The sequence below is a fragment of the Sarcophilus harrisii genome, chromosome 1 (assembly GCF_902635505.1).
Source record: "Sarcophilus harrisii chromosome 1, mSarHar1.11, whole genome shotgun sequence".
NCBI lineage: Eukaryota > Metazoa > Chordata > Mammalia > Dasyuromorphia > Dasyuridae > Sarcophilus > Sarcophilus harrisii.
The window spans coordinates 351,410,953-351,425,180 of NC_045426.1; the positions used below are offsets into that span (position 1 = coordinate 351,410,953).

The following is a 14,228-nucleotide window of genomic DNA, read 5'->3' on the forward strand; positions in this document are numbered from 1 at the left end:
GTTAAGGCCTCTGACACTGGAGATACAAAAAGAAAAAACCCAAACTATCCCTGACCTCGGGGAGCTTACATTCTGGGTGTTAAGTAAATATAAAAGTCAACAAGGCATTAAATTTACAGGATATCTGCCAATCCTAGGTCAGGAAAAACTTACCATCTAGGCCATCTCTAAATATACTGAATAATGCTTTCTCTGATTTTGAATTTTGCTTTCTAGGGATGTGTAAACCTATACCTTATGCCTTCAACTACACATGAGCCCATGCTTTTAGTTCTAGGTCTGAATTATCATATTTTCATAGACTCTTAGAAAATATTTTACCAAGAGCATAGATTTACTAACCTTACTAGAGTGAAAGACTTAGAAATGGAGTCTGGGAATCAAGCTTAAATAGTAGTAGATGAGGGAAAACAGTGTGGCCTAAGAGTTAGAGAGCCAGAATGGGAATCTACATTCATGTCTTGTCTCTGACTGCCACATACTAGCAGGGTGACCCTAGGCAAGTCATTTAATTTCTCAGTTCCTCAGGAAACTAAGATTGTTAATTTTCCCTGGGAGTTTACCACTCTGATCAATTCCCCTCTTCCCTCAAAAATGTACATATGTAACTACTACTAGTAAAGTTCCAGGATACTATCATCAACAAATCTCAAAGATATAAACAACAGGGAAACCAGTCACCTAAAGCTAAGTTAAGCATATCCCTTCACCATCCACTCCACGGGGGTGCAGTGGAAAGAACATTGGCTTTTGAGTCCAAGGATTCAAATTCCACTTACTTGTATTACTCTCTTATTTGGGCAAGTAATTTTACTACCCTGTGCCTCAGTTTCCTTATCTGTAAACTAAGGAAAGTGGATTGTGTGAATTGTGAAGTCTCTTCTAGCTCTAGATTTTTTAAATGACTGCTATATCAAATCTGTCTTAATGATTTCATATTGTAATTTAAAAATTACACTGTAAAATTTTTTGAAAAGTGTTGTTGAATTGTAGTCATTACTAAAGAGTACTTTTTTCTTGTTTTTTTTTTTTTTTTTTTTTTGTAATCACATTTCTTTTTTTTCCCCTAACTTATCAGTAACATCTATTAATGAGGGAAGGAATCAGGGAGCAATAACTTGGTTTTTCCCAAATGATTAGGGGAGAAAGAAAGTTAAGCAATTCTAGAAAAATGGATTTGTGATTTTAAAATACATTTCACATGCAGCAGGAAGCAAACTCAGCAAGGAGATTTTTTATTTTTATTTTTTCTAACAAGGCCCAGTTATCCAAGCCCCATGGTGTGTTTCCATGTGTATCTTGGTAGTTAACAGTGTCAGAATAGAGAGATGAATTAGTTCCCCACTGTGGAAAACATTTTAAAAACTGCTCATTGCCTTCCACAAAAGTGCCATTTCTAATTTAGGCTTGCAGGTTCGAAGAAGAAAAACAGAGCTCAGACCTTCTGTCTGAATGACCAGTCTGAAAAAAAAAATGTCCCAGGCTGTTTGTTGGGCTCCACAAAGGTCCTGCTGCTTCTGAGTTTTGTTGTTCAGTGCACTTCGTGCCCAGTGGGGTTCAGGGAAATAAAGATATGTTTTTATCTCTATTCTTTTCTCTTTTACCCCCAAAGTTTCACTCCTATAATTTTGAATTTCTTTATATATGTAAATATTTACCCAATAGAACGGAAGATCTGAGGAGCAAGGTTTCTTTCATCTTTATCTTTCTATCCTTGGCACCAAGTGCCATGCTTGACCCATATTGCCAACTAGTATGTGCTTTTGATTGATGGGGGGGGGAGGTTGGAGGAACACCAGAATCAGCCAGACAGTCTTTTCCCATGGGAACAAAGGGATAAACAGCTTTAGAACAGAGTCAAATACCAGGTATTACAGTCTTTGTCTTCCCGGAACTGGAATGTAAGCAAAGGGCAGATACCAAACATCAGGCAGGACCAGCAGAGTGACTGTTGTTGAACTGGCACATCTTGTGGTAAGGACATCTTGGTCCTTATCAAAGGTCAAACAGCAGATTTTCCAGGATTTTAGCTGGAGATCATGGGGGACTAGAATACAGGAATTGAGAAGGGAACCCAAAATAGAAGCTACATCTGTGCTTGATCAAGTCAAGGAGACTTAAGAAAGGCACTTGGGAAATAATGCTCAATAATTAAGAAAAGAGATTCTATGTGACACCTCCCTCCCTAATGTGACTCCCATAGTACTCAAGCAGTATTAGGGGAACTAGATCTCTTATCGTTTACTGCAACAAGACAGGGGTAGGAAGGCATCCCATAGCAAGGGGATAATTAGAGCATCTTTCTCTGCAAAGCAAGGATTTCCTACTCTTTCCATTTTCACCATTTGACAGAGCTGGAGCTTGGTACCTGATTGAAAGAACACCCTAACTTCCTTCACCATTGAGGCTTGCTTCTGTGTGTCTCTCAGAATCTTCTGCCATCTAAGAGTTTCCCTTTTCAATATTTAATTGGACTCAATCCTTTTAGCAAGAGCCAAAGAGCCCCATATGCATCTCTTTGGAGAGAGCTCCTGGGAAAAGGGTAGATGAATTCAACTGCATGTAACTAGAAGAACCAAAAGGAGCCCCTGACAGGCAATGTTGCACAAGGGGCAACTCAGACCTGGAATGCATTTCTCAGGGCTATGAAAGGCCCTCCATTGTCAGTGTATTCATGCCACAGTGATTTATTTACAAAGACATGAATCCCCTGTCTTTCTCCGGATATGCAGCTTACAGTTCCTCATTACTGTTGTGTCAAAGGCCTAGGACTCCTATTATCATTCCCTTACAGTCAGTACATTTCTGAAAGACAACGGTCACCAGCCCAGAGAAAGCAATCTCAAGCAGAGGAAATCAGAGTGGAAAATGAGCTCCCTAATGCAGGAAGGGAAATGACTAGTGATCAGAAGTATCAGAGTGCCCATCAGTAGTGGATTGCTGATTTCCCTTTTGAGAAACTCATGGTATCTCAGACCTTATCTTTCCTTTCTTTTCCTGTAGGTGTAGGAATGAAATTAACTGACGTTGGCATAGCAACATTGGCGAAAGGGTGAGTGGAAAAATAAATCCAACAGCGAATGCTTTTGCATTGTATCTCCAATGCCTCACTGGGCAAACACGATAGAGACTGGCATGTGTAATGCTGGCCTCTTGTCCTAACTTAAAAAGACAAATATTCTTGGTGTGATTTTAATTCATCCTTCTCTCATTTCCATCAATTGTTTATTGGAAATGGTCCTTACATAAAACACATTTGTTGTCTACTTTTTAAAAAACGCATATATTACTACCTAAAAGCTTTATCTTGAAATAAATAAAGGTACTATTGTTATTTCTCTTTACAGGCACACTTTGGTTTTCTAAGATTTCTTTTTTCAGCATTGCTAAAGTTTTGCACAATCTCCAAAGTAGAAAAGAAAGAGTTGATTTAAGAAATATTTTCTTTTGCCATCAAGAAAACTCAATGAATTTAGTTTATAGCTGACAATATTAAGAAAATGAGGATTTTTATAGCTGTGAAAAAATTAATCAGTCCTCTTTTCCATCTCCTCACCTTCCTTCTACTTCTAATCTTTCAATATAGAATATTATTTTGCTCTGCCAGAAAGGAAGATAAAAAGAGAGTGGCCTTGTATGTGTGAAAGAGGAAGGGGAGAGAGAAGAGGGGGGAGGGGGAAAGTTACTTCCTATCTGCTCTAAAATATTTCTGTATTTGAGATTTATGGGTAGTTTGGTATTTTTTGGCTACAGGATTGCTATCTGGCTATGGTGGAAGATGAGAACATAAAGATAAGCTTGAAAGAGAGTTAAAAAAGGAATACTTTTTCATTTTAATATCAACCAACCTATATTTCTTCAGGACCTGTGGGAATAGTAGTGCTGCATCCAATTCTATTTGGATTTTTGGACTATAATTTATATTGAGCATTATCTCTTTTTTTCTTCCCTCTCCCCCCAATGAAAAAATCCTGCAAAGTTTTCTTTAGGAAAAAGAAACTAGGCTGGACAGCAGCATGTATTTTTTTTTATTTTTTTTATTTTTTGTCTCCAGATTGATTATGATCGTTCTAACCTTTGTGGTCAGGTGTTATAATGCATGGGGCTAAAGAATTGGGGTGGGGAGGAAGACATTCCTTGCGCCCAAATACACATCTCTGTCTTTTTAGAATGATCTTTGTCCTGTCATCAGAGCAGGAAAATTATATTCTACCATTCAAAGCCTCAGGAACACAGATTAGCAAATCCTTTACATTTTTCTTAACCTCTTCCATATTAAGACAAAACCCAAAACAAACATAAAACCCCAAACCAAATGCTGCAATGCTCTAGGATAGTACTTAATCATTTAAAGCTGTTTTAGAAATATGAAATACAGCTCTGAGGAATGCAGACCCTTGGAGAGGCTGAATCACTCTCACCTCTCCCTTTCCCTTCCCCCTCCAATTTAATGACATCCCAATCCTTTGGTTTTGTATGACTAGACAGGTATGGCAGTGTAAGAACCATTAGAGATAATAGTTACACAACAATCTAAAGGTTTGCTTGCGCCCCCCAATTTTTTATTGTGTACCCCCATCAGTTAAAAAGAGATACTGATGGGGATATATATCAGCATTTGTCCAATGACACTCATAAGCATCAGGATTCAGTTATAACAGCCCTAAGAAAGTAGTGCCTGATTCTGAAGAAGGTTAGAAGCTTGTGGATTGGAGGAAGTGGGTAGGTAGGAACAGAATTGGGTTATAATGCGTAAAGGACAGGTGTGATTGTGTTGAAAACAAGTCCCCAGATTGGCTGGGTGACAAGACGCGAATGAGATCAAGAAGGGAAATACTGAACTGAGGAGAAATGTAGTCAGATTTTATAGAGAATACTGGAGGTGAAAGGGACCTTAGAAATTATTTGGCCTAACTGGTCAGATAAACCCCTTGTAGATAAAGAAAGGGAGGTGATTTGTCCAAAATCACACCACGTTTAAAATCCAATTCTAATTCCCAGTCCCATAGAAGTTGCCAGAGAAAAAAAAGAACTAATCATCAACTCTTTGTAGTAGAAATATGTTATGAAGTAAGTCTCTTGGAACCCCAAATAGGGAAACAAAACAAAAGGACAGATTGAAGGAGCTTTAAATTTGATTCTGAAATTGATAGGAAAGGAGAAGTGGTAAGAGGAAAAAAACTAGCAAAATAAAAAAGGAAAATTAAAAGGAGAAAAGAATTACTATAACAAGAATTAAGTTGGGAAAAAAAGGTGAATGGAGCAATGTCAGAAGACAAGGCATACATATTAATTCAATTGAACAAGGATTCACCATCACCTTTGCTCACACTGGGGAGTGCAGGGTTAGTTCACTTATAGCAAATGGGGTAGAATTGGATGCTTACAAGAGGGGAAGATTGATGGAACTTAGCACAGAAATATGTTTGTCCAGTAACTTGGAGGTGAGAGAATTGATTTCTGGGGTTTTTTCCCTGAGGCAATTGGGGTTAAATGACTTGCTCAAGGTTACACAGCTAGGAAGTGTTAAGTGTCTGAGACCAAATTTGAACTCAGTTCCTTTTGACTTAAGGGCTGGTGCTCTATCCACTGTGCCACCTAGCTGCCTGAGAGTTGATTTCTTACTCATTTTAGAGGGGCTTGTTCAAATCTTGACTCTAAAGCATGCCTAGATTTTCCCATTCTGCCAAGCTACTCATTTCTTTCACATACAACCTACATTAGAGAAAAGGTTTCATAATGCCTTGTGATGCCATACTATGAAAATACCCCAACTTTTCACAAATGCAACTTGTACTATACTCAAGGCTTAATTAAGCTAATTGATTCCAGAGACAGTGACTTGGAGGTAAATTGTTATTCATAAGTTAACTAAAAAAAAAAAAAGGGGCGAGTATCATTTTTCATTTGTTTGATGATATACTCCATTCCCACCCCCCACCTTCCTGCACTACTCTTAAAACAGAAGTATGTGATTTTTCTTTTGGGATATAGAAGATATTATTATGCTTGAGAGCATGTCATATATAAAATATGCATTTGTGTATTATATATGTATATATGTGTATATCCCAACACCATTAATCTTTTGGCAAAGGTAAAAATAAAAGGTTTAAATGGTTAGTCAGAAAACTAACAAATTGAATTGTCTTGACATCTATTTAGCCATTGACTTTTTGTCAGTTGCTCCCTGTTAGAATAATTCAATCTGCTGGCTCTAGTGCTATATCTCTTTTTCTGATTGAAAATTCCTCAGCCAACAAGAAATGCTCTGAAAAGTATGCATTCCAAGTGAGAAAAGCAGCTAGTTCCATAGAGGGTGCTTGGGATCGTGCAAATAATAGTTCCTTTCAAACAAGCCAACAAAAACAACAGTAATCGCCACTGAAAAGAGTGTGTAAAAGTACTTTGACTTTTAATTTATTTTCTATTTATCCTGTAGAAAAGAAACAAAGAAGGATAGATCCAAATAAAATCTCTTGATCTATTATCCATGCTGGAGATGAAAGTTAAAAATTCAGCCAGCAGAGGGAACCAGAGTCAACAATTTAATAGTAATTTTTTTTTTAAATGTTCATTCCCCATCTCTAGATTTAACTAGAACAAAGAGAAGTACATTGAATAGGGTTCTCTCGCGCTCAGAAATGCTGGGCCAAAAAAAGACAGAGACAAGAGCAAAAAAGAGTACTCCTTCTTTTGGACAGTTGCCGAAACCAGCTGAGCCAATTCTTGCTTTCCTATCCCCAGACATTATGACGATAAAGATAAATGATTCATGGGATTTGTCAGAAATGTAAAAATTAAACTCCTAAGACACTGGGTGGGAATCACAGATGGGTCCCTATTATGGGGAGATGGAGGCACCCATGCTCTGAAGTTACAGAAGTAGGATTCAATCGGTTCCCTTGAGAAAACCAGCACTGACACAGTCTCCTCCCCCAACGCTGGTGCTACAAACCATATTAATAATAGAATGCAATTGCTGCCAAGCCAGAGTTCCTTTCATCATTCTGCCTTTGCAGAACAAATGTTGCATTCTGGATCTACCGAGTCCAGTGGTTCTGGGCCTCAGAACTGACAATGGCAAACAAAGAGGAGGAGGGGAAGGCTAGGGATGCCCTTGGGTACTTATGGCATGTACAGAGATCTACTACTGGGCCAGTAAGTAAAACACTGAAATTAACTTGTTAGGTGCAGGAAATTAGTTCTAATGATCAGAAAAGATCTGGAATGGGACTAATTGTTGCTTCCTGGAGTCAGAATATTCCCTCCAGAGTCTATATGAAGAGGAAACAGAATGAGGTTCTGCAACTGTACTCCCTGATCTTTGTCTCTTTCCTCAGGCTCCAGAAGGTTGAACAGTTCTCCTGATAACTGGGGACTGTCTGGCATCTGCTGGGTAACTCGGGATTGCTGTAGGCAGGAGTAACCCAATAACATAGTGATTTAGTGAATAGTGATTTAGAAAGTACACCATTGCTACAAAATAGCGTTAAGAGCCAGAAATCCTTAGCCATTAGCTCTTCTTTTGAAAGGTACCTTAGTATAGTAGTTTCCCTATTGGTCTTGGTATTAGAAAGTCCTGGCTTCAGAACCTGCCCCCTTCACTTGCTGCCTGTGGGATGGTAGACTCAAGTTGGTGTAGTTGCTTGTCATTTGTTCTCAAGTCACTTAATTCTTTAATTCTTCATCATAAAATGGGAATTACCTTTGCATAAATTACCCACCTAGGGCAACTGGGTGGCGCAGTGAATAGAGTACCAGGCCTAAAGTCAAGAAAACCTGAATTCAAACCTGGCCTCAGACACTTACTAGCTGTGTGACTCTGTTTGCCTCAGTTTCCTCATCTGTAAAATGAGAGAAGAGGGAAATGGCAAACTACTCCAGTATCTTTGCCAAGAAAACTCCCTCCCAAAAGGCATCACAAAGAATTCAGACTTAAAAATGACTGGACAAACTACCTCACAGTATTGTTGGGAAGCTTGTAGGAGAAAATATATATAAAATGCAATGGTGGGGTTAGTTTTAATGAGTCATTTTCACTAGGTGAAGACATTATATTACCCTGGAGGTCACGTAGCTAGCCAGCATATTAGCCAGGTTATCCAATCAATTATGATGACAGATACAGGCAGTAGCACAAGGTCTGATGAAAGAGGAAAGCATATCAGGAATCTGGTAGATGCTTGGGCAGAACAGCCTCCAATGGGAAGTTGTGGGCAGCACTTACATCATAGATATCTTTTAGAGAGAAGGTACCAAAGAAGGATAAGTGGAGGTATAAATGCTTTTAATGATATAATGCTATAAGTGGAGGTAAAAAAAAATGCTTTTAGGTTTAAATTTTTACTTAAGGCAGCAAGATATTGTAGTGAATAGAGCGCTCTATTTAGTGTCTGGAAGATCTAAGTTTGAATTCTGCTTCAGACAGTTACTAGTCACAGTATGTATCAGCTTGAGTTTCCTCATCTGTAAAATTAGTGTTACAGTAGGACCTAATTCAAAAGGTCCTTGTGGGGATCAAATGAGGTAAACTACATGTCTCTTTGCAAACTTCAAAGAACTGTATAAATGCTATCAATTATTATTATTATTTGTCTTGGCCTAAGATTTCATCAGTAAGATACTTCTAGTATCTACAATTCTCTCTACCAGGAAATTCAACAACAAATCTATAACTAATAATATTAAAAAGTTTCTGTGTTTTTAAAAAGTAAAATGACTTGTCCAGAGACATTCAGTTTGCATGTGTCAGAGGAAGGACTAGAATCTAGATCTTGCTGACCACAATGCCAGCCTTCTATATGATGTATCATACTGCCTTTTTATCAACTTTATTATTTTGCATAGCACTGGTCTTGCTAACAAATTTACTTGAGTTCTTTGTGATCAAAAGTTTCTGTACCTTCTGTTCTAAAATTGTTTGATACCTTGTAGGTAGGAATGACAGTGATATTGACCTTGGAACTCAATTGCAAGGTTTCAAATTGACTTTTTTGGTAGGATGAAATTTTGTTCCATTGCATTGAGTTGAGGGTTCTAGGGTTCTCTGTACCAGCTGCCACTATACCTGAATATCCTCACTGTTCTGCAGAAATCCAGCCAGACATCTTTGGTTTCTGATTTATGTGACTTATGAGTGTAGAATAAGAAGAAGATGGGCATTGGAGAATATCCTCCAGAAAGGAGAAAAGAGAAGCCATCAGAAAAGACAAAGAATCATAAGTGAGTTAGAGAATTGGAGAAAACAAGTTTTGGGGAGCTAAGAACAATGTATGTCAAGAGGGAGCTCATGTATAAGAATGTCAAATCTTTCATAAAGATTGATGAACATAAATATTGAGTACAGATCCCAAGAAGGTCATTTGATAATTAGAGAAACCATTTTTAATTAAGGAAATCTGAAGACAGAAGTGTTAAAGATGGAGAATATAGGTTTATGGAGGCAATTGATGTTCAAGAAGTTTGGTAGTTAAAGAAAAGAGAGGGAATAGATGACAGCTAGAAAGGGATAGCAGGGCAAATTGTGATGTGTGAAAAATGAAGTTACAGAGAAAGTCTGAGCTTCTAAGTATAATAATTTAAGCAATGAATGCTGATTACCCAGCAAGTCAGGACCAGTATTCTTCCTCAGTTTTGGTTCTAGACCTCAAATACAGGGGGAGACAGATTGTTTTATACATTAAAAACAATTAATCAAATAAGCATGATTAATTAAAAGGAAACAATAAATCAGGAAATCTGATTTCTAATTGAGGAAAAGATATGGGACTTCTTAGGTTGGGAGAAGAAAAGCAAACAGGTACAATTCACTGAAATCAGAAAAAGAAGTATCCTATCCCCATCCCTCTAGTATTTGTAGGAATATGGTAACAGAAACTGATTAATCAATATGGGGCCAGTTTTCAGGTAAGACATATGGGTTACTCAAGATGTAAAATTTGAAAAAATTTGCATCAATCTTTGGATCTAACTAGGTTTCTGGTCAGCAAAACTAAGTCCTTAGTTAAAAGTCTCAAAGCAGCAAATAGAGGTGAGCCAGCTTTACAGTCACTTAGAGCTGGGTTCAAAGAAGAGCATATAATAGGAAAATTGAAATGATGATGTCTAACAAATAAAACCCTAGTTATTAGGGGAGGAAATCTGCCTAATTTAATGGACCTTGACATTGAATTCAGACTCTGACCCCCCAACTTCCAATGTATATTTCACTTTTTTTGAGTAAAGGGTTCTACAATGTAAAACTAAAATGTAAAACAGGGAAATATGTTGCCTAAAGAAAAAAAATATTTATTCTATACTTCTCACTTTGGGTACAAATTTGAAACACTTTTATTTATTATTTAATTAATATTATTTATCATTTATTCATCCTAAATCTAGCATTCCAGTTTAGAAAGAAGAATGTCCAAACTGATATCAATTCCTTATCCCCTTAATGTAATTTATATAATGTCACCTGAAAAATAGAAGCATCTAGAGAACTTCTTTCATTTGGACTTAGCCTAGACTTACTCCATGACACTAGCAGTCAGTATTGATGAATAAATTGTGGAAAGCACAATAAAAACCTGTTTTTAAGAGATATTAAGAAATTATTCTTTCTCTAGCCTAAAAATCCTTTCTAGAATACGACTCTTGAGGTAACATTTGTAGGAATATTGAACAAGGAAAATAAATCATATGTTCTTTTTTTTTTTTTTTTTGACAAAACATATGCTTGGGTAATTTTTTTTTTATTTTTTTATTTAATAGCCTTTTATTTACAGGTTATATGTATGGGTAACTTTATAGCATTAACAATTGCCAAACCTCTTGTTCCAATTTTTCACCTCTTACCCTCCCCCCTACCCCCTCCCCCAGATGGCAGGATGACCAGTAGATGTTAAATATATTAAAATATAAATTAAATACACAATAAGTATACATGACCAAACCGTTATTTTGCTGTACAAAAAGAATCAGACTCTGAAATTAAATCCTGAAATTAAATCATATGTTCAAATGCAACATTGGGTTAACATTCCAAAGTAACTGGTACTATTTAGTTCCTTCATTGATTCCTCCCTTCACATATACTTCAGGAGTAATCCTAGAGACCTCTGCCTTTTGAAGTGGTACAATTAGAAGCAGGAAGACTCATCTTTCTGAATTCAATTTTAATTTCAGACACTAGTTGTGTGATCCTGAGCAAGTCATTTAACCCTATTTGCCTTAGCTCCTTATCTGTAAAATGAAATGGAGAAAAATATGGTAAGTCATTTAAGTATCTTTGCCAAGAAAACTTCAAAGGGAGTCACAAAAATTGAAATCATCTTTCTTTCTGAGTGGAGAAACATGGGTTTTTTAACTTTATTGTGACTTTATTTGTGTGGTTCTTCTATCACTGAAATACTCTTAGTTTCAATGTGGCTTTTGTACTGCTGTGGAAAGTTAGCTCTGTGACCTTTAGAAGTGTGCAGAGGTAGCAGAAACCACGTCAACAGCTAGTACCTGGATGGCTTGTTGCTTGATTAGTCAGCCTTCTGTGATGGAGGCTATCTCCACCTTCTCTCATTTTTCTAAAAAATGAGGATATTTTAGTACTCTGCTTTTTTTCTTCCACGGTGACACTTCCAGAGTGTGCTAAATTTGGTTTCCATGGAGGCAATCTGAGACAGTTATTAGACTTGAGGACAGAGGGAAAGGCCAAAACATGCACTATTAGCTTGACGCTGGTTGTTAGAGGGATATAGAACAGCATATAAGACACTTAATATCTCCAAGAGGCCCAATTGATGAACTCACAGAACTCTGAGCTTAAAGGACCTCAGAGGTCCATACCTGACTGAGAATCCCCTTGACAACATACCTGACTCGAGGTTCTCTCGCCTCTGCTTAAAGACTTAGTGAGCAGCAAGCCACTATCTCCTGAAGCCATATTCAGTAAGTTTTTTGTTTTTTTTTTTTGGCAAATTTTTCTTTACATCAAACTTAGATTTGACTCCACAATTTACACAAACTGTTCCTAATGTTGCTTTTTGTGATAAGGCAGAACAACTTACATCTCTCCTCTTTCTCTTTTTCTCTCTCTCTATACATTATAGCCCTTTAACTATTTGTCACATCTGTTCTAAGACTTCTCTCCTTCAGGCTAAATATTCCCTTTTCCTCCCACTGATCTCCATAAGGGATGCTGACCATATGATACTGTTCAATTTGTCCATGTTCCTTTTTAAAAAATGATGCCTAAAACTGAGTATAATACTCCAAATTTGGCAGTTTGATCAAAAGCTCAAGGATCTTAGGTCACTGATGAAAGGCCCTTTGGAAGTCATACAAACAGGATTCCCAGTAGGTAATCATGGAGTTCTTGGACCTAGGGGTACTGGTGTCACACATCTATTATTTTCCTAGAAAATTTTTTCCTCTCACAGTTAGAAGGCTGACTGATGATCACTGTGAGAAGTCATTTTCATAGAATGTTAGAACTAGGAGGAGCTTTAGAAATCAATTGCTAATATCTTTTTATTTTACAGATGAGAAAACAATGTGTACAGTTTTTCCCATTTCTAACATTGATTATTAGGATCACAGGTTATTCACAACACAAAAGATTTGACACAAATTGAAAGAATAAAAGAGTTATTCCCTAGAAGAAAAAAAGGTTGTTAGAGGGACAACATCCTCCTAATATGTACTGCTACTCTATATAGTGTGATGGGATTTTTCACTTTTTAGAAAGCTTATTTTTAACATTCTTTTTTTTTTTTAATTTTGAATTCCAGATTCTCTCCCTCACTTCCATCCCTCCCTTAGCCACTGAGAAGGCAAACTATGTATCATTTATACATATGATATCATGTAAAGTATATTCATATTAGCCATATCATAAGACAGCAAAAAATAAAGCAAGCAAGGAAATTATAAATTTTGAACTCAGAGTTCATCAGTTCTTTCTGGAAGTAGAGAACATTTTTTCATTACAAATCATTTGGGATTATCTTGAATCACTGTATTGATTAGAGTAGCCGAATCTTTCATAATTAATGATCATTTACAACACTGCCATTTTTACTGTGCATAGTGATCTCCCAGTTCTTACCTGTCTTTGCATTAGTTCATATAGAACTCATCATGTTTTTGTTTTTTTCCTGAAACTACTCCCCAAAATTTCTAATAGCACAGAATCCTAATAGCACCTTCAGAATCCTATGCCACAATTTATTTAGTCACTCCCAATTTTCAATACTTTGCCGTCACAAAAAGAGCTGATATAAGCATTTTTGTACATAAAAGTCCTTTTCCTTTTTCTTTCATCTCTTTGTGGGTATGGTATTGTTGGATCAAAGAGTATGTATTGTTTGTAGCCTTTGGGCATAGATATATATTGTTTTCCAGAATGGTTGGACCAGTTTTCTAAAGCCAACAATTCATTTTCTTTCATCCCCTCTAGTATTTGTCATTTCTGATAGATGTGAAATAGTACCTCAGTTATTTTAATTTGTGTTTTTCAAATTTCTAGTGAGTTAGACCATTTTTAATATGACTATAGCTTTGATTTCTTCTGAAAACTGCCTATTTATAATCTTTGCCCACTTAGCAATTAGGGAATGGCTCTTATTTTAATAAATTTGATTTAATACCCTATATATTTGAGAAATGATATATTTATCAGAGAAACTTGTAAAATTTTTAATATTACTTCTTATCTTTTAGCCAAATGTAGTTTTCTTGATTATCTCTTACAATTAGGCCTTTGTTTGCTTTTGCTTTGTCTGAGATCATGATTGCCACCCCTGACCTCTTCATTCAACTGAAGCATAATAGACTCTGCTTCAGCCCTTCATTTCAAATCTGTGTGTGTCTTTCTGTCCCAAGTGTGTGTCTCTTCTTGTTGGATACAACTTCTTGTTGGATTCTGATTTCCAATACACTCTGCTTTCTGCTTCCAATTCTATGGATTAATTCTTTGCATTCCCATTCCCAATTATGATTACAAACTGCATTTTCCTGTATCCCATTTTGCTCTGTTTATCTTCTCTTTCTCTTCCTCTCTCCCCCTCTGTCTGTCTCTCTCTGTGTCTCTATGTGTATCTCTCTGTCTCTGTCTCTCTCCATCCTTCTCTCTTACCTCTTCTTTTCAAGTCAGTTCTTGTCAATTTCCCAATTGACTGTGTATATATATTCTTCCCTCTTTTATCCAATTCCATTGAGAATGAAGTTCGTGGAATTTCCACCACCACTTC

The 14,228-nt window shown here is 36.7% G+C and overlaps 1 protein-coding gene across 5 annotated transcripts in view; it reads left to right on the forward strand.

The window, feature by feature from the left end:
- The window catches only part of ALPK2 (alpha kinase 2), a 171,198-nt gene that overhangs the window by 133,232 nt on the left and 23,738 nt on the right, over positions 1 to 14,228 (forward strand). For all 5 annotated transcript variants that reach the window (XR_004230843.1, XM_031945911.1, XM_031945912.1 and 2 more), the window contains one exon: positions 3,004 to 3,052. Coding sequence is in view for 4 of the 5 variants with exons in the window: in XM_031945911.1 (XP_031801771.1) it covers positions 3,004 to 3,052 (49 nt within the window). In the remaining variant the exon portion in view is untranslated. The remainder of the gene's footprint in view (positions 1 to 3,003; positions 3,053 to 14,228) is intronic.